Genomic DNA, 18,490 nt, shown 5'->3' with positions numbered 1-18,490 from the left:
AAGCGGGCGGCGTTGCTCGCGTGCACCCAGAGAACCCATGTCTCTGCTGATCCTTCTCGGACTCGGTAGCAGTATTCGATGGCGAGTTACGACTTGCTGCCCGGCGGCCAGCTAAAGCGGCGATGCACTGCGCCTACTCACCCTACGCCGCCTAGGCCAACCAGCGTTGTCCAAGACCCATGCACTGAGAAAGAGGGTGCTTGGGGAGGAACACCCAAGCACTTTGAATGCTATCCGCAATCTCGCGTTTACACTTAACACCCAAAACCGTAATGAGGAGGCCATCTCATTGATAGAAACATGCTTTCAGCTGCGCAAACTGATCCTAGGCGGTCGTTACCCGGACATAGAGTCGTCGCTTGAAGCATTAACTCAGTGGCAGATGGAGAATATAGAGATAGTAAATTAATGCTGCTTTAGTTGTAGAATATCAAGCTAGTGCCAAAGCAGAAGGGCAGAGGTGTGTAAGCATAGTTATAAGTGATATCTAACGGTCGTTTGAACGACACGACAGTGGCGATTGCCACCACAGACAGGGGGGCGGCCGACCCGCGCCGGCCATGACCTGTGCCAGAGGCGGCGCTTTTGCGATCTCAGCGAAGACGGATCACCCACTCAGGAGCACCGACCATAAGATAGATCGCGCAAGCGTCCACCGCCTCGGCTGTGCCCGATCTAGTCTTGCAAGTACTGTAAATTCTTGCCGAATCGATCTCTAGCGCGCTCCATTTGCTTGGGTCGCACTCGTGACAGTGGATGCACTATCACACCTATGGAGGAAAATGCGGGGTATCCGTATACATAATGGCAAGCTGGCTCTATCATCTCTACCATCAGCCCACAGTGCGGAACATCCAGCTGAGAATCAGCCGATCTTACGAACCGCATGGCGATATGCACTTCAATATTTTTCCTTCTTTCCCATCTCTACGCTCTAAACATAATTACTAATGTAAGACAATAATTAGAATTAAGAATGTCAAAAGCAAAGATAGAACCGTTATAGCCAATCACCAACGCAGTGCGAATTCAAGAATCATGTAAGGACCGCCTAAGGAGAAGGGCCTAGGCTGTAATATATAACGTTCTCATACGTCTTTCAAAGCCAACAAGAGTTAGCTTCATTGCGCTGATATTAACTAAAGTCGTATAATCATGGTGCAGACAGTGTAACCCACTTCCTTTGCATGTCTCTGCGCCCCACGTCTAACACCACGCGTCAACGCTAGGTCTTGTTCCTAGTAGTAAGGGTTGCTTAGAAAAGAATGGGCTTATAGATGCGTCTGCGACGGTCTGGCCATTGTTGCTTACGCTAATTGTCGATAGGGGTCGTGCCACCAGAATCAGCTCGAGCTCAAAGCCAATCAAAAACGGCATTGCCCGCCGGCACGCGAAGATCCACGAGCGGCGCTACCAGTAAGCCCTGCAACGTAGTGCTTGCACCCTAAGCGAGATAAACTCTAATTGCTCTAGCTAGCCCAGGCAGATGTCAAAGCTCAATCAAGTAGTCCCCACTGCAGCTGCGGAGAGAGGTCGCAGATCGTCACCCATGTCCTTCTCCGCTGCAGCACATACAAGGACCTCCAGCTTTACCCACCTTTTAAGATAACACAGCTCCTAGCCTAACCTATGCACGCTACAGCTAGCTACTAATGCTATCAAGTATATCAAATAGGCGCAGATCTTTGGGCAAGTGAAGATTAGGGATGCATAAATAATACTCAGCATTAGAGTAAGACTATAGGTTTAGCAGACGCGACAGACAAGGCAACCCCCCTCTAGGAGCCTAGGAACACAGAAGGCAGTTAGTAGAACTGCTGTTGTAATAAGCTGCTAGGCAAATTATAGATAGTGGTCGAGGGAAACAGCATAGCCCTGAGCATGAATAGTTCTTTTTCGCGAGAGATAAGTAAGGCGGCGCGGATCGATGTCATAGCTGCGGGTACGCGGCTGGAACCATGTAGGAATCAGCAAATAGATAATAGAGCTGAAGCAAATGAATTGCATCGTATGATACGGCACCTAGAGGCTGCATATGTGCTGCGGCTTGCCACAGAAACGGGGCGTATATTTCCATCGTGCATATGTAGGTCGTTCTAGATTTGATACAGCAGAATATATAATCGAGTCTGTCTGGGGACAAGTTGCCAATGTGATTATTTTCCAGAGCCAGTGAGTCCCATAGCTTTTAAAATGGAAGTACCTCTCGAAACCGACTGGATAAATATTGTCGCCGAACGATCAGAAATAACCACGACATGCCAGTTTTGTCCCGTTGTACCCTATATTTCACTGGCTCTGCCAGAGCCGTCGGAATCTGGGAAACGGCTCGCCGTCCGTCGCATTGTTTTTACTATCACGTCACATGATCAAGGCTGGAGCTCTTCTCACCCAGACAAAAAAGGGAGCTACTTCGACACCCAAACGTTTTTCGAAGTGCACGTCAACGACATGCACGGCAGCACAGAATTCGTCAGTGAAGACATCTGTTCAAATCGACGAGCCGTCCAGGAATCCTATACTCATCAAGTCTCTTGGGACTCCCGACCACATTACTCCAGAGATTTCATGGGTAATGTGATAACCTTGCACCCAGCGGCTTCTCGATCCCCATCTAACTCTCTAGCACGTATGAGGAGTGGACACGTCATCAGCCTTGTACCCAAAGCTATGTTTGATGGGTGGGTCAATCATACAATCGAAGCACGTATTGAGACTTGGTTCGAGTGGCTTCTTTCTGATGAAGAATTGATCAACAATTTCGCACTGTTGGATCACGGTATAGGATACAGTAATCTCGACGTGGAAATCGAAGAAATACGTCTGGTGACTATCCAACCAGGGACTGTGGAAGAGGAACTTGAGCTTATCTTATGCCACACGTCACTGCGTGACGAGCACAAAATCCCATACGAAGCACTGTCGTACTGCTGGGACAAGGAACTTCGGTCGTATCACGTATTCCTCACGAGACAGGGAGATCCAGCCAAACGCCAACGCATGCGCATACAGAGGAATCTCCATGCGGCTCTACTTCGCTTGCGACAACCTGCTGTAGCGAGGACATTTTGGATCGACTTCCTGAGCATCAACCAAAAGAATTTGCGCGAACGAAACGAACAAGTCGCCTTGATGGGCAAAATTTATGCCCAGGCCAAAGCTGTGCGTGTTTGGCTGGGAGAATTAAGCGAGACGCACTTCACTGAAGACGCATTGTCCCGCTACAGACAAATCGCCACCAGCTATTGCTCAGGGTTCGGGTCAAATACACATAGCGCGGGCTGTGCAAAATTACCCTTGTTCCACAAAGGCCATGCTTCTGTCTGCGAAGGAACAAGTGTGACGGTCTTTCATTTCGACCGAATCTTCACTAGGCCATGGTTCCAGCGCGTCTGGGTAGTGCAGGAAGTATGGAATGCGCAGACCGATCGTGCAACTCGTGGGGGATTGTTCGACCGCGTCACTGTGCTATGTGGAGATGTTGAATTACCTTGGTTCGTCATGATGCGGGCAAGTCTCTGTTTTTACAGAGGCTTCATTCAAGGCTCACACGCCACTTTGCCGGCGCTCTGGCGCGAGTTGTTCAAATGCCCGAGCAATAATCCAGGGTGTCCAAGAAGTGCTGGAATTGCGGCCAGTAGGCGTGACATTTTAGACGTCCTAATCGGTGGCCTAGAGATGAAATCTAGCGATCCACGGGACAAGATTTTTGCGCTGCTCGGCTTCGGAAAAGAGACTTGGAATGTCGCCAGCCTCCCAGACGAGATACGGCCCGATTACAACAAGGAGACAACATCGGTCTTCGTAGATTTTTCGCTCTGGTGGATAGAACATCACAATTCGCTCAGAATACTGTCAGCAGTACACGCACTTCATGGCCGGTCGTGGCTGAAGGTTGTCGATACAAGCGGCTCGATCGAGATCGGGCGAGAGCGACCATCTTGGACACTTTGGACCGACGGGTACAGTCGGTGGAGTCGTGGAACGCTTGCTTTGAATCCTAACTGCAAGTACCGTGCGTGTGGGCATCGTGGTCTAGATCTTGAGTTGATTGGATCTGATGCGCGAAATGCACGATCATCTGATGCAAGAAAATGTACTTGGGGCATACCTTCTTTCAGGGGGGTCCTACTCGGGGCTATTCAGAGCATCGAGCATCTCAAAAAACAAGATTGCTCGCCGGAAATGTGGGCTGCGTTCGTGCAAGTCTTTGATCCCTCGTCGTCCGGGGGTTTCTGGAGAGCATCCAAACAACGTGGAAGTTGGCATGAAGACGACCAAGCTTTAAAAAGGCATTTCGAAAATCACGCGATTCAAGACTTTGATAATAATTCGCTGCCTTGTATCCAAAAATGTATGTTCCGCATGGCTAACAAGCAGATTGGACTTTGTCCGGCATGTGCAGCTACAGATGACTTGGTTGTTATTTTATTTGGTGGTCTGGTTCCATTCGTTTTGAGACCTGCAAGAGAGGATGGGATATTCCATTTCATCGGTGAGTGTTATGTTGATGGCGTGATGTATGGAGAGGCTATTCGCGATGGAGTTGCTAATCAGCCGGAATTGGTATTCAGCCTAGTCTAGGCACAAGTTTCAGGGTAATGCAGTCTTCTAGTGTAAGCTAGGGGTAATAGTAGTATAGGATCTCATGTATGAGTGTATTGTTGTGTGTATGTACGAGTGTGTGATCTGAGCTCTGAAATAGTCGGACACATTAGTCATGACTGCTCTGCAGTCATGTGATGTGGTCCTAGGCTTACAGATCCCATGAGCGCAGCGCGAGATTGTTGGGTGAGCGGGCACACCGCTGCCGGTCCTGTTTCGCCATCTATGCCACTGCCATCCGAGTAAATGCTAAAGCACCTGCCAGTATCGTTCTTGCAATCGTGTCTCTGTAGTGCTTTTACGGCCCTGTTATCTATGTGCGTCGCTGGGCCTCGTCTCCATGGCGGGGTCCTGAAGGGTGGGATCTGTTCCTGGTTGTCAAAACCCTGGGGTCGCCGGCTCTTCATGTCATCGTAAATCCTCTGCCAGGAGTTGATGTGCTTCCTGCGCTTTCTAGCTGTGTCTATGGTTTCTGTTACACTTGTCTTGAGGCCCGCGATATCTGCTGCGGGCTTGCACGATAGGAGTCGAGTAATGAGGTCTGCGTTGTGTTTTCATATCTGCTACTCGATGGGAAGGAGGTGTGCTTCGATGTCCAGCGTGGCGCTTGATGTGGCCCTGTATCGTGCCCGTATATCCAACGCGCGCCGTCGGCTAACGCGCGGAATCGGCCTTAACCATCACCAGCAAACTTGAGGCTGTAGAGCCACATACAATAGCTATTATAACTAGATATCTTGGTGGAGTGATCTATAAATCTATGCGACAGAATTCGCTACCGATACTTACGTGGCTGAAGTATTCTACGGCCGCAGCTGTTCACTGTAGGTGCAGATGCTAAGGACGGCTCATGAGCAACACCACCACTCTGCACAGCTGCAGAACTACGTTTCTGCCTCTTTTCAACTCCTTGTTGATGTAAGGCCTTGCGCTTGCCTTTTTAGGCGGTCTAAGGTCTATTTTAAGAGTCGCGCTTCTGTTTCTTGCGTACTCTCTTAACTTTGCGCGCATCAATAGCTTAGCGCTCTTCTGCACGCTTCTTCTCTCGCTCTTTCTTCTCCCTCGCTGCTTTCTAACGTTTCTCTTCTGCAATTTATTTTCTTTAAGCTATAGTAGCAGCCTTTGACTTTCTTGCCTCTTCTTTTTAGAACTCCTCCTCCTCTGCCTTACGCTTTGCTATCCTTATCTATGTACGCGCTTCTTAGAAGGAGCAAGGAGTCTACATTATATACAGTCTCTAGTACTTATAGTGTTATAGCAAAGCTAGAGGCTTACTTTACTTCTCTTACTTCTTCTTTGTAGCAAGAGCGTCTATTAGACTTCTATTTTTGCTCCTTAGAAGCGTATTTTAGATAGTTATATAGTAGAGCAATTACTAAACTATAGATACCTCCTTCTCTATTGTACTCTTTGACGTACGCCTTGCTACTTAGTCTAGAAACTTCTACTATTCTCCTTTATAGATAGGAGCCTTAGATTTGCTATTTACAAACTTATTAAGTATTACATTAGAGTTAAATAAGCTTACACCTACTGCTTAAAAGAAGCTAAGTATATTTAATTTAGTAAAGCTAGCTACTTAGGCATTCTAGAATAGCAAGAAGAAGTTAGACTTCTTTATAAGTACTAGGCCTTTATACTTAAAAAAGCGCTCTCTTAGCTTCTTTAAGTATGCTATATTAAGCGGCTAAAGCGTGTAAGTGTAAGGAGTAGTTAGGCAGGCACTAAGATATTAGTATAGGCTTGTATTGAGACAAATCCTTGAGGAGCTATCAAGCCTCCTAGAGGAATAATATGTATCTACGTCACGTGATCGTGGCTGGTGTAGGCCGACGGTGCCCCGAAGGGTTCCCGGTGGCTCACCAGTCTGTGGCTGGAATCCTGTGATGATAGAACATCGTGACAACTACTTAGTTCTCAGACCAGATCTGCTACGCACGGGTCTATTTCTACTCAGTTCCTGCTGGGAACTGAACGTCCCAATATCATTAGCTTTCGGAGTCTTTCTGCGTAGGTCTTGTTCGCCGCATTAGCCATTGCTGGAAGAGGTGAAATGTGCGATACTTATCAAGATGCGATGATGAGAGACAGGGCGCAGCGAAAGCCAGCGCTGATAGAGACATTGAGCGTGTTCTTCTGCCGCTGCCCCCCACGAAGCTGAGGGCTGACGTGGTTGTGTAACGTCGTTATCCGTCCAGTCGTAAGGTTCCCCGCTTACCCATGGAGCAGCAGCGCTTGCCGCCACTGAGTTCCTGCCTTTTCGGTGATCACCGGTAAACAATCGCGATCAGGACATTGCTAATATAGCCAAGGTGGTGTCCAAGATTGGATGCTTTGCAAGACTGTTAGCGATACATTGCGTCACCGGTGATAGTGATTGGTAGGCGGAAAGTCGGTCCACCAAGTTAGCGACACTAGTGACACTGCCACTGGATCATCTCACTCTCCTTTTAGAGTGCTTAGACCCGATCTTGTTAGAAGGGAATGAATACACCTTGGGAGTACTGCATGTCAAGCAGTATAATCATGCATACTTCTAATTCCAAACGTACAGCTGGGTATGAGCAGTTCTGATTTATTGTTTCCGGCCTAGTAGGGCAAAGTTCCACTCTGCTTGATACTTGTGGAAGAATTCGCGCTCGCCAGGTAGATGCTTGCCCATGAAGATCTCCCATTGCTCTCGCTTCTTCCCGCCTTGAGTCATGGCCTCAAGCTCCCGTGCTCTGCGCATACGTACCGACTTTTCCGCAGTCTGCTTCGACATAACCCTAACTCCACATCAGTACCGGCGAGCTGATCGGATAGCTGTGTCGGTAACAGTGACGATGCGAAGACCAGGGATCCTCCACCGTCTCAAGTTAAGAAGCCGGGAAAAAGAGCCAACCGAGAAAAGCCTCTTCACGACACGCGACTATGGCTTGAAAACGATAGCCGAAGGACAGCACGACACCACCGAGTAGGAGGAGCCTACCACCACAATACACTACTTCGTTAACACATATCTTAGCATCGTGTTCGCCCATGGCCTCACAGGTGGACGCGATTCCACTTGGACCTACAAACCCACATCAATCTTCTGGCCCCAAGATCTCCTCGCCAAGGAGCTCAAGAATGTGCGAATCTTGACGTTCGACTACGATGCAGACGTACTGAAGCTCCTCAACATCGCTATTGGAAACACGATCCGCGACCACGGAAAGTCTCTGGCGCAGGATGTCTCGCTGCGAAGGGCTGGAACAAACTCGGTACGTGAATAGTGATCTATTGCGGGCTAAGCCACTGATTGGTATAGGTTGAACGTCCCATCATTCTCGTAGCACATAGCCTAGGCGGTTTGGTAGTGGAGCAGGCTTTGCTCATCTCCCGTGGTACCTCGCAACCGCACGTGAAGTCCCTTCTTCCTAGCACAGCCGCAATAGCCTTTATGGGCATGCCAAACCTTGGCTCTCGCAAGGCAGATTGGGCGGCGCGGCTCACAGCACTCTCTAACCTCTTCCGCAAGACGAATAAGGACAACATGGCAGTACTTGAGCCCGGATCAGAAATGCTATCAAATCTCCAACAGGAATTCCACACTATGCTCGAGGACAGACGGACGAATGAAGGCAAGTGGCTGGAGATATGTTGTTTCTATGAGGAGTTGGCTTATCCGGGTATCGGCGATATCGTTCCTCGCCAGTCGGCCATCCTGCCCGAGTATCCTAATGCTAGCATTCACCAGAATCATTCTGATATAACGAAATTCAGCGGCGCGACGTACCCAGGCTATGTGAGGGTGCGAGGACAGTTGTGGTTGTGGGTGGATGCTACTGACAAAAGGAGGGGTGTCGAACGGGCGCAGGAGCACGTCAGGCATCAAGTGTCTCACAAATCCGAGGAAACATGTCCACCAAAACATCTCATCCAAACTCCACGACAAACACAGCAGGACAAAACAGCATGCGAGCCGGTTCGTAACACAAGTACTACTGCATCACCTAGCAGCGGTGGTGGCCCGATCTTCATGGGAGATGTCACGGCCGGGCGTGATTTCAATCATAACCAAGGCGCGATCTGAGAGGAGATATGTAGCTAAAGTGGCTAGATTTATGGGATTCATAACAGGTCTCATAGTAGTCTATCAAGTGAACGAATTTTGTGTTTCCCTACTGTTGCGCGGGGGATTGGCCGACTAATTCTTCGAAAAGAGTTCAGGCCAGGACTTTGCAAGGAAAGCCGTACACACGGTGTGTTGATATCATAACTTATTACCTCCATCGGAAACAACCAACCGTGAAGCCAGGAACTCGGTACAATGAAAGTTACGGTGTCAGAACTGGAAATAGTGTTAGGCGTTAGGCACGGAAACAGATTGCATGACGCGTTAACACGTGAACTCGCGTTTCGGGCCGACTTGTACGTGACCATCCTTATTCTTTGGACCCCACTAAGACGATACTCTCACGCTTATGCTCTTCTTGTCCTAAGCATAACGTTATGGTGGCGGCTTGGCAGACGTGCAGTTGCACCACAACGTCATAAACCTTTACAGCTTACAGGTAAGTTTGACTGGCTGTATCCAATGGAGTAGCAAAGTCGTCATGGATTAAGGTCATGTCATCTCGATGAATGGAATCACTCTAGCAGCTCACCACACGTGTCGCATGCAACGCGTAAATGGAGAGTGTCAAAGCACTCCATCAGAACGATGACAGACTTACCACATGGGGCTATCTCGGAAATTCACGAGGGCGCAGAATAACCACGATAGACCTAGCGCAGCATGGAGTCAACTCTCTATTGTCGCCAGCGACCTGCGTTTAAACGACCATCGATCACTTTGCACTTCTAACGCACCACACTCCACGAGCTTCCTCTAATCACCTTCCAGACTGGAACGAACATGTCTGCTGCAATCCAGACAGTAAGATCTTGGCTTGGGATACCTTATGCCACCGCGCAACGCTTCCAACGACCCCGCTTGTTGCCTTTCGACCGGAATCTATCCTTCGATCACCTTGGCCCTGCGCCAATGCAGGCCGGTGACACCAGCTGGCTCAATGCTAAGAACGGGCTTAGTGAGGACTGCCTGAATTTGAATGTCTGGGCACCCGACCAAACAAACGGAAATCCACTTCCTGTAATAGTCTACATCTTTGGTGGGGGCTTTGAAGTGGGTGCAAACACCTCCGCAACATCGAATGGCTCAGGTCTTGCCCAGACTGGCCGCGCCATCTGTGTGTCCGTCAACTACAGACTTGGCCCATTCGGTTGGCTGTCGCTCTCTCAATATGGCGGCGTCTTTGCCAACGCCACCAACCTTGGCTTACAGGACACGATTACCGCACTCAAGTGGGTGCAGGAGAACATCGCGTGTTTCGGTGGTGACCCCCAGAATGTTACTGTCGCCGGACACAGCGCCGGTGCCTACTCGACGATCGGCCTGCTCGCTGCTCCATCCGCTAGAGGGCTCTACAAGCGTCTTTCAGCGTTCTCTGGAGGCGCATCCCGCATTGTTCCAGCCTGGTGGGCTGAAGAACTGGCAGTAAAGTTTCTCGCCGCACTCGACATCGATGATGATCCTGAGAAACTGCTCAATCTAGACGCAAAGGTTCTTGCTGAGACACTCTTCAAGGTCACTCCCCGCGATATTGGTGACCGACATGGTATAGATAATACTACTATCGGCATTGTGGACGATCGCTCTCAGCCCGGAGCGGTTCTGGATAGCACACCGCTGGAGGTGCTCAAATCAGGGGCATGCCGTGAAGTGGATATAATCTTCAGCACGACGTCAGATGAGGCGGACTGGTGGGTTCTCAACGCGACCGAGAAATTCGACCCGGGCAGCATCTCCAATATGGTCGAAGAGCTTGTCATCATGTCGCGCATTCCGAGAAGCCGCGCCAAAAGAATCGTCGCTATGTACAATGTTAATGGCCGCACTCCGGTCGAGGTGCGAGGGGCACTCTTCACTGACTACTTCTTCACCCTGCCCGCTGCCCGCGCAGCACTTGCACATGCGGCCGCAGGTGGTAATGCACGTCTGCTTACTGTCGGACCTGTCGAGGGCGCGCCTGCAGTGCACGGTACAGAGATGTACGGCATTGTCGGTCAGCAGCGCCCTGGTTGTGGTGATCAGCAAGTTATCCGGGATGTCTTTGTACGCGACACCCTCCTCGACTTTGCTGAAGGCAACCACGATCGACTGTGGGAGACTGTCAAGAAGGACCCAACCTCAAAAGGCGTCGGCGAACTAACATATGAACCCACCGCTCGTGCTATCAAAGTGCTGGAAATCTTCGAGCATGTTGTGCGAACATAGCGCTTTGATTAGCTAGCTGGTCCAAGTTGTCCTGACACCTCGAGAAGACCTGTTGGAGATGGATGAACTCAACTCAAAAGTGCTGCATGTTAAGCAATCTTATAACAAATCATTCTAAGGTCAGACATCTCAATTCTTCATTCTCATGCCAACGAACTTTTCGGGAATCGTCGCGCTCTTAGCCGATGTCTTAGCGCAGAGCACCGTATCTCAACATCCCTCCGGACTGCCTGATCGCGCCTGTGACATGATACATAAATTTGCAGTACGCTGCTGAAACTCAGAAGGATTTAACAAGTAAATTAATAGATAGATTCCCTCAACTACTTTATCTAACCAACGGTGCAGCCACCAAGCCTAACACTCTCTGCGAACATCTCGTATGTATCCGCATTTGCAGCAGCCTGGGTGGCGCTGAGCTTTTGTGCTGCAACATACCCATATCCGTAATCATTCGTACCGTACAAGTGCGTCATCTCGTGTAGAATGCTGCCAGCCTTGTCGTAATCGTCGTTGCTGCACTGAGCGGCAAGCTCGGGGAAATCCCAGAAGCCGTTGTTGGGGCACGGAACAATGACGTTCGCGCTAGGGATGGTGTAGAGGAGTGCCGAGCCGTCGCTGCAGTCGTTGTATGTGTCTGTGCAAGAGATCTTGGGCGAGGTTGTCTGCACGTTCTTGACGTCGTTGTAGATGGTCTGTACCTTGGACTTCACCGAAGTTGACTTGAACCAGGTGGTGAAGTAGTCGGCTCCGGAGCCGGCGGCGGTGTATGCGGCACCGGCCATGGAGATGGCGTCTGAGACGCTAGTCTTGAGGGTAGACGTTTGCGACGTCGAGCACGAGGAGTAAGTGATGGAGCGCTTCTGAATGCGGGAGGCAGCAGGCTCAGAGCGCTTGTGAGAGATGTGTTGCCTAGGGAGCTGATATCAGTTCCTATGTCTTGCCAGAGTTATGGTCGTAGCTTACTCAGCTGCGCTGCTTTGATCCGGAGTTACTTCGACTGCACCAGTCGTCTGGTCCGCACAGGAGGACAGGTCTTGGAGAGCAGCGGGAGCCTCCTCTCCTGTGGCGTAGCGGAAACCTTGGACAGCGGAGACCTTGGCTTTCTGAACGCCCTTGAGCTTGTAGCTCTTGGCTGCATTGACCGGCACGGTGATTGTCTCTCCAGCCGTGATCTTCTGAAAGTTGTCGGCAGTAAGACCGGTCTTCTTGTAGTTGACGTAGACCCCCTCAAAAGGAAGAGCATTGCCAGCTGTTTTGACCGTCAATATGAATTCATGGCATGTAATCGTCATTGAAGGTATGCGTACCTGCATCGGCTACCAACAAGTCCTTGGTCTCATGGGCACTGAACACGGTGTTGCCCTTGAAGACTTGGATCGTCTCGCTTCCGGTGTTGGTGACTTGAACGTTCACAACATGGTTGTCTGCATGAGCGATCGAGACAGAGAGAGGGCAAGCTGCCGAAGCTGCGCCAGCAAGAAGAACGATCGGAAGAGTCTTGGTGAGCATATTGACAAGCTTTGATAAAGGGTCTTGCTTAGGAGGCAGGTTTCGAAGTGATGAGTATCAAACATTGAAGCATCAGTCACCTCTTAAGTACTATCGCGGCGGGAATCTCCGGCGTTCGGCGTGGGTGATATCCCAATGTTCAACTCATTGATGGTGTGCAAGCACGGGGGACACTCTGCGTTGAGCAGGTGTTTAACCTTCCCCATGGTATCTCGTCAACGCTTTGTCAGTTTCGGGTGAGTCCGCCAACCTGCCAAGCTGTCTTGAGCAGGTGTTTAAGCTTCCCCATGATCTCTTGTTAAAGCTTGGTCGGTTCCGATTGAATGCTTCGGCTTGCCAAGCCGTCTTGAGCAGGTGCTCCACACGGTGATTAATATATATCCTACGCAAGCGTGTCCTAGCCAGATATAGTACGCATCCATTAGCGAATAATGTAAAGATAGCGATACCACGAAAGGGCCGCTCCGTAACTTAGTGGGTTCATATGTCGTGTTAGGCGCCACGCTACCGCAGTTTAGGAAGGTCTCCGGCGTTTAGTACAGATTGGGGTGTAGAGACCCAGAGCAGCCAATCAAACTGTCGCAGCGCGCAGTTCACTTGCTAAGATAGCCGAACAATTGTTATCTCAGCTTCTACCGATTCGGCCCTTATTCTGGTCAATCATAGTTTCTCCAAGTCTCAGCCTTTGGATGCTCTCTATGTTACAAACTGTCGGGGATTGTAGATAATGTAGGTCACAAGCGGGGGAAGCCAGGCGAGTGGAACCTTCTTGCCAAAACTCAACCAAACATCAAACTCACCCATGATTTCTCAACACAGCGACGTGAGAAGGACCTCAGAAGAAGAAGATTCAACTGGCCTGATAATGCGTCCGTCCGATTCCACCAATCTCAACTCTTCTTTCTTATACCAACTAACTCTTCGAGAATCCTCGCGCTGTGACTTTGCAAGGAAAACCGTGCACAGGGTGCGCTGCTCCCAGCGGTACCTGATACGCTCTCTCCCCAAAGACCGTCTTGACACCAGACGAAGGATGCAGCCGGTCCCACTCTTCATACTGATCATGAACGTCGAATTCGCGGACTGTCATCGCCAAGGTGATCTTGATATCCAGCATCGCAAGCGTTTGGCCAACGCAGTTCCTCGGGCCAGCTTCGAATGGCCGCCATCCACCTTTTGGCGGGTACAGAGGATGGCCAGGCTCAACAAGCCAGCGCTCCGGCAGGAACTCATGAGGCTCAGGCCAGTATCTTGGATTCCGCTGTATTGCTCCGTGTAAGATCCAGATGTTAATGTCCTCGGTAGGGTACTTGTTTCCACTCTCGTCACGTAGGAAGACACCTGGAAGCCCACCTCTCATGCCAGCAGCTGGTGGAAAGAGTCGCAGGGTCTCTTTGATGACAGCGGTGGTGTATGGGATTTTATTGATGCGCTCTGGATGCATCTTCAGTGCGGTAGCAGCTGTATCGATGCCGTACCCAAAGACCTTATCGAGCTCTGCACGAATCTTGGCCAAAGCATCTGGGTGCTTGGACAGCAGATAGAGACTGTAAACAATCGTCGCAGCGGTCGAGTCGTGCCCGGCGAACAAGAACAGGCGGATCTGGATAGTCGCCCACTTCTTGAAGTCGGCATCGAGCTTCGCCGCAGCCTTGCGCTCGGTCATGTACGCTGCTATCGCAATGTCCATGACGGAACTTGCACGATTAGATGGCTCATTGGTCTTCCAGTCTTCATATTGCTTGTCTAGCTCGGTGCCGATGTATCGATTCATGGTTTTGCCGTTCCACCATTCGATCAAGGGTCGCATAGGGTTCCAGCGTACGAAAGGGTTCAACTCTTCATCCTGACAATGCCATTCGATAGAGCTTCGCATGGCGGCTGCAAGCGCATTGTGGCTAGTCATGGAGTGAAGGCGAGTATTGCTAAAGCACATCAGCACAAGTTCACGCTGCAACGAAGCGACATGCACTCACATGGTGATAGCACCGATTACATCCATCATGTAGTCGCACGTTAATCTGTCCAGCGAGAACGTATCCCCTTTCTTCGCGTGCTCTCGCAGCAGCTTCACGTAGACTTCGGCTTCCTCGATGATATGCGGTATGCTCCCAAGCATTACCCTGTCACTAAAGCCCGGACTGAAGAGCGCCCTCGAGCGTTTCCACTCTGCGCCGTTCATATCAAACAAATTGGGCCCACCCGCAAAGGGTGCAAAGAACGGTATGAGAACTGGAGGCTTTGGAAGATCATGATCTTGACATGCTTGTATCGCTAGATCTGGCGAGGTGACTACAAGGAGCGGACTGCTAAAAGGCCATAGATCGACGTAAAAGCAGTTGTCGGAGTCCTTGAAGTCGTTAGATAGCAGGGTGAATACATCAGATTGTTGGGAGCCTTTGGGAAACTTTTCAAGGAGTCCTGATAGCACTTTGAGATTACCGGCTGCAAAATCCCACGGCGGTATGGGCTTCAAGTTGTATCGTGTCAGTTTGAAATAGGCGGCAGTGCTCAACTGGGTTGCGTACCAGTCCTTGCTTCTTCAGCTTGTAGAAGATCGTGCGCATCTTCACGAGCTTGAACATAAAAACGCCCATAGCGGCAGCCGCTGCAGATAGCGCAATCTGCCATATCATGCGATTGAGCTCAATTGCAGCCATCGAGTGCGCGCGCCACTTGCAGTTGCCGATGGAGATCTGGTGCGTCTTCGTTTGGGCGTCGATGGCGTTGAGGAGGCTGTGATGGGCGTCCTGCTGCGCGTACTCAGCCGACACCGCTAGCGCACTAGAAAATGTGAGGATCGAATGCACATTAAAGCGGAAGAGAAAGTTCTGTGGTCCGCGCAATGTTCAACATGTTATTTGTGACGGCTTCAGCTGTCTCAGCACGCCTAGTGTTGGCAGCCTGATGCGGACGAATTAGAGCGCGTGGGGGCCACGGGGCCCGCGGGCGCTGTTGCCCAACCCCCGGCTGTTCCTGCACTGCCTTGACGTCTCACGACCTTCACCCCAACACTAAGCTTTGCAGACTGCAGCGCTCGTTTCACTCATCCTACGCTAATGTCTAGATATGCTGGATTTCAGTTCCTCCCACTTCGCGACCAGATCAACCTTCTCAGCGTCACTCGCACCACGGAAGCCAACACCCGATCGGCGCAGCTGAATGAAGAAGATCTCGGCCTGGACAGCAGTGAGATGGCGCGCCAACAGTCCCCGCTCAATTCCCTTCAAGAAGTATCCTGGTACGCCGAAGATTGCTAGTAACGTCAGATGGGCAAATTTCACAACGTAGAGTCAACTCACCAGCCATCGAATGGAAGTAAAGACCACCAAGACCTCTACCAAGCCCTTTACCGAAGCCAAGAGCGCCCTCCTGCTTTGCACCAAGATATGGATGCCTTGCAATACCTACCAATGCATCGCCGAAGCCGAGCACGAACTCTTTCCCGGCTAATCTGCATCCGCTTCCAAACCCAGTAATCTCATCTCTTCGCCTGGCAGGATCATTACGTATCGCATACGACGGAAAATTCCGAAAGCCGTTGGCCATGTTGTAGAACAGAGCGACTGGTGCCTTGGCACCAGTTGCTGTCAGATCACCGATGTAGTGTGCGGTGGCGCTGACTATCTGGTACCCGCGACCGCCTTTAGCTCTCCTTGCTGCGACTCTGTCACGGAGGGCAGTCAGCCCCGGCCGACTTGAAGGTTTCTCGAAGTTGTGAATCATATCGTCTTCGTAAGATCTCGCTGCCATTCTGTATGCCAGATGGTGGAATTGCCTCGAAGTGATACCTTTTTCCAGCCTGGCGTCATCCGAATCGTCCCTTGTCAGTGTTCTCTTCAATGCTTCAAGGTCCGACTCGCGTGGTCTTCTCTTCAGGCGTTGAGAGAAGTCTGACGTATCTGTGCCAAGTGAAGCCATGAGCCCTCCGAAGGCTGCTACAGCACCTACGAATGGTCCTTCAGCTCCTTCATGTGTGTAGTAATGACGATGTCGCAGTAGCCGTAGATGCTTCACATCGAGTACCTTCTTTTCGACAAGCGTACATGCGGCCAATCCACTTAAATGTGCCCCAGTCTGTTTGTCACGCCATATAGCCAGTCGTTCCGGACACAACTGACATCGCATGGCGTCGATATTCAATCTCTGCTCGAAATCTCGCATTGTGTCACCTGCGCCGTCTTCTTCTGCAATACTCGCGGCCATTTTTTGCACAGCAACTTGGACCGAATCTTGGAGCGCAAAGGTGATGCTATTGGCGAGGCTCTCTGCAGTCATTTGCTTGAAAGGGACAGGGACTGGCCCAGCACCAGCTTTAGCAATCATCTGTCACAAAGGTCAATACAACCCCATCATCGATCGCCACAGACATACCTGTCCCCAGAAGGGTTGATCACCAAAGAACGGCACAACAACTGTAGGCTTTCCCAATGCAATCCCGGCAGCGGTTGTACCAGCGCCTCCATGATGCACAACACAAGACACCCGTTTGAACAGCCAGTCGTGTGGGCAGTTGCCGATGAGGTAGATGTTATCTGGTACGTCACCTCCGCCTACACCTCCCCATCCCTTGGAAACAATCGCTCGAACTCCTGCTAGCTTCACAGCTTCGAAGAGAAGCTTGGTAAGGCCTACCGGATCGTCGACCACGATGCTGCCAAAGCCAATATACACTGGCGGCGGTCCCTTGGCGAGGAATTCGGCCAAGTCATCAGGCGGAGTGTAGTTTGAACCGGCGTCCAAAAACGAGAATCCCGTGATGTTGATATGCTCGCCCCAGTCAGACGGCCGTGGTATCAGAGCCTGGGACCAAAGGTAACTGTACGGGATACGAAGCCTTGGGAGTAACCGGTGACCCCACAGCGGACTCATCGCGTCTAGGCCTAGAGTCTGCGTTCGGAACTTGTTGATGACATCTCCGAGGCCTTGCCAAGTTAGCAGCTCCATAATGCCGAAGCTGAAGTAATTCGCCACAGATTTCTCGACTTCACCATATTCCATAGCCGCGAGGGGGTGATGAAACGCTTTGGTTGGCGACCATGGCATGGTGAAGACCATGTGCAGCGGAATGCCAAGCTTCTCTGCGCAGTGAATATGTCCCATCGAGGGCGGATTCGCGATGATAGCGTCGGCAATGAACAAGTCCTCCGCCGCGTCCACATTCAACGCTGATATTCTCTCGCCCATACCATCACCGGCCTCGATACAACTTCTCCAGGTCCCGTCCATCATTTCGGCCATCTCTTTCCGTCGCTTGCCGATATCACCAGCTTTGATGGACTGCATGTTGGGTAACAGGCCAGGGTTCTTCACCATGTACGCCATTAGCGCTTCCGGATCACCACCAATCGAAAAGAACTCCACGCCATTGCTTTCCACGAAATCCTTGAAAGCTGGATGCGTGCAGATGCGTACCCGGTGGTGGTGTGGAGCGGCCTGAAGCAGCTTCGCGATCGGAATGAAGGGCTGCACGTCGCCCCGAGATCCACAGATATGTATCGCAATGTTCAATCGCGGTGCACTGGTGTTGCTGGTTTGTTCCTTGATGAACTCATCCACTAGGGTTGTGCTTCCTCTTCGCGGTCTTGCGCATCGCGCTGGTCGGCATGCTGCGGCCTCATCCTGGGCCTTATCGATCCAATGTCTCAGCGCATGCGTGTTCTTGTGGAATTGTATGGCGACCTGGCCAAAGGCGTTGACTCGTCCGGTACTTTGCGCTTTGCTGTCATGGAATTCTCCGCGTTTCTGGTTCTTGTGGAAGTTCAAAGGCATGGCGACAGCGATACCGGCTGCTAATGCTGACTACATTGGGTCCCCGTCGATATATACGGACCCAAGATTACGGCTTGGATGACATAATGTAAGATTATCCACGTTTGCTTGGGCATGCAGTCGGACCTTCTGAGATGAGCGGTAGCGCCAATGCTCACCTCTTGCTTTTCTGGCTCTAGATCTACAGTTTGCGGGTCTTCTGCGGCAGGCCTCGCCAACCACAGCGCGTTGTCTCGCCTCGGTTGGCGATCAACCGCCCCCAGCAAACCATCGCCCGTACCACCGTACGAAGTAATC

At 50.9% G+C, this 18,490-nt stretch overlaps 5 protein-coding genes across 5 annotated transcripts; 2 read left to right on the top strand and 3 right to left on the bottom strand.

The window, feature by feature from the left end:
* Nucleotides 1–7,180: 7,180 nt before the first annotated feature.
* Nucleotides 7,181–7,369, bottom strand: AA0111_g12635 (hypothetical protein; the record flags this gene model as incomplete). The annotated part of the gene is made up of 1 exon (XM_028646639.1): nt 7,181–7,369. One exon carries the CDS (start codon nt 7,367–7,369, stop codon nt 7,181–7,183), a length of 189 nt encoding a protein of 62 aa, XP_028499767.1.
* Nucleotides 7,370–7,430: 61 nt separating this feature from the next.
* Nucleotides 7,431–8,662, top strand: AA0111_g12634 (hypothetical protein; the record flags this gene model as incomplete). Its single annotated transcript, XM_028646638.1, has 3 exons — nt 7,431–7,561; nt 7,613–7,850; nt 7,898–8,662. The coding sequence occupies 3 exons, from the start codon at nt 7,431–7,433 to the stop codon at nt 8,660–8,662; spliced, it is 1,134 nt and encodes a 377-aa protein (XP_028499768.1).
* Nucleotides 8,663–9,487: 825 nt separating this feature from the next.
* Nucleotides 9,488–10,909, top strand: AA0111_g12633 (hypothetical protein; the record flags this gene model as incomplete). Its single annotated transcript, XM_028646637.1, has 1 exon — nt 9,488–10,909. One exon carries the CDS (start codon nt 9,488–9,490, stop codon nt 10,907–10,909), a length of 1,422 nt encoding a protein of 473 aa, XP_028499763.1.
* Nucleotides 10,910–11,241: 332 nt separating this feature from the next.
* On the bottom strand, nt 11,242–12,421 carry AA0111_g12632 (hypothetical protein; the record flags this gene model as incomplete). Its single annotated transcript, XM_028646636.1, has 3 exons — nt 11,242–11,821; nt 11,876–12,161; nt 12,220–12,421. The coding sequence occupies 3 exons, from the start codon at nt 12,419–12,421 to the stop codon at nt 11,242–11,244; spliced, it is 1,068 nt and encodes a 355-aa protein (XP_028499764.1).
* Nucleotides 12,422–13,334: 913 nt separating this feature from the next.
* On the bottom strand, nt 13,335–18,193 carry AA0111_g12631 (putative sterigmatocystin biosynthesis P450 monooxygenase; the record flags this gene model as incomplete). Its single annotated transcript, XM_028646635.1, has 6 exons — nt 13,335–14,346; nt 14,398–14,891; nt 14,950–15,205; nt 15,515–15,677; nt 15,724–16,747; nt 16,796–18,193. The coding sequence occupies 6 exons, from the start codon at nt 18,191–18,193 to the stop codon at nt 13,335–13,337; spliced, it is 4,347 nt and encodes a 1,448-aa protein (XP_028499765.1).
* Nucleotides 18,194–18,490: the final 297 nt, after the last annotated feature.

Source organism: Alternaria arborescens (genome assembly GCF_004154835.1).
Source record: "Alternaria arborescens strain FERA 675 chromosome Unknown contig_92, whole genome shotgun sequence".
Classification (NCBI taxonomy): domain Eukaryota; kingdom Fungi; phylum Ascomycota; class Dothideomycetes; order Pleosporales; family Pleosporaceae; genus Alternaria; species Alternaria arborescens.
The sequence above is the reverse complement of the archived record's forward strand: the minus strand, read 5'-3'. Positions and strand labels throughout refer to the sequence as shown.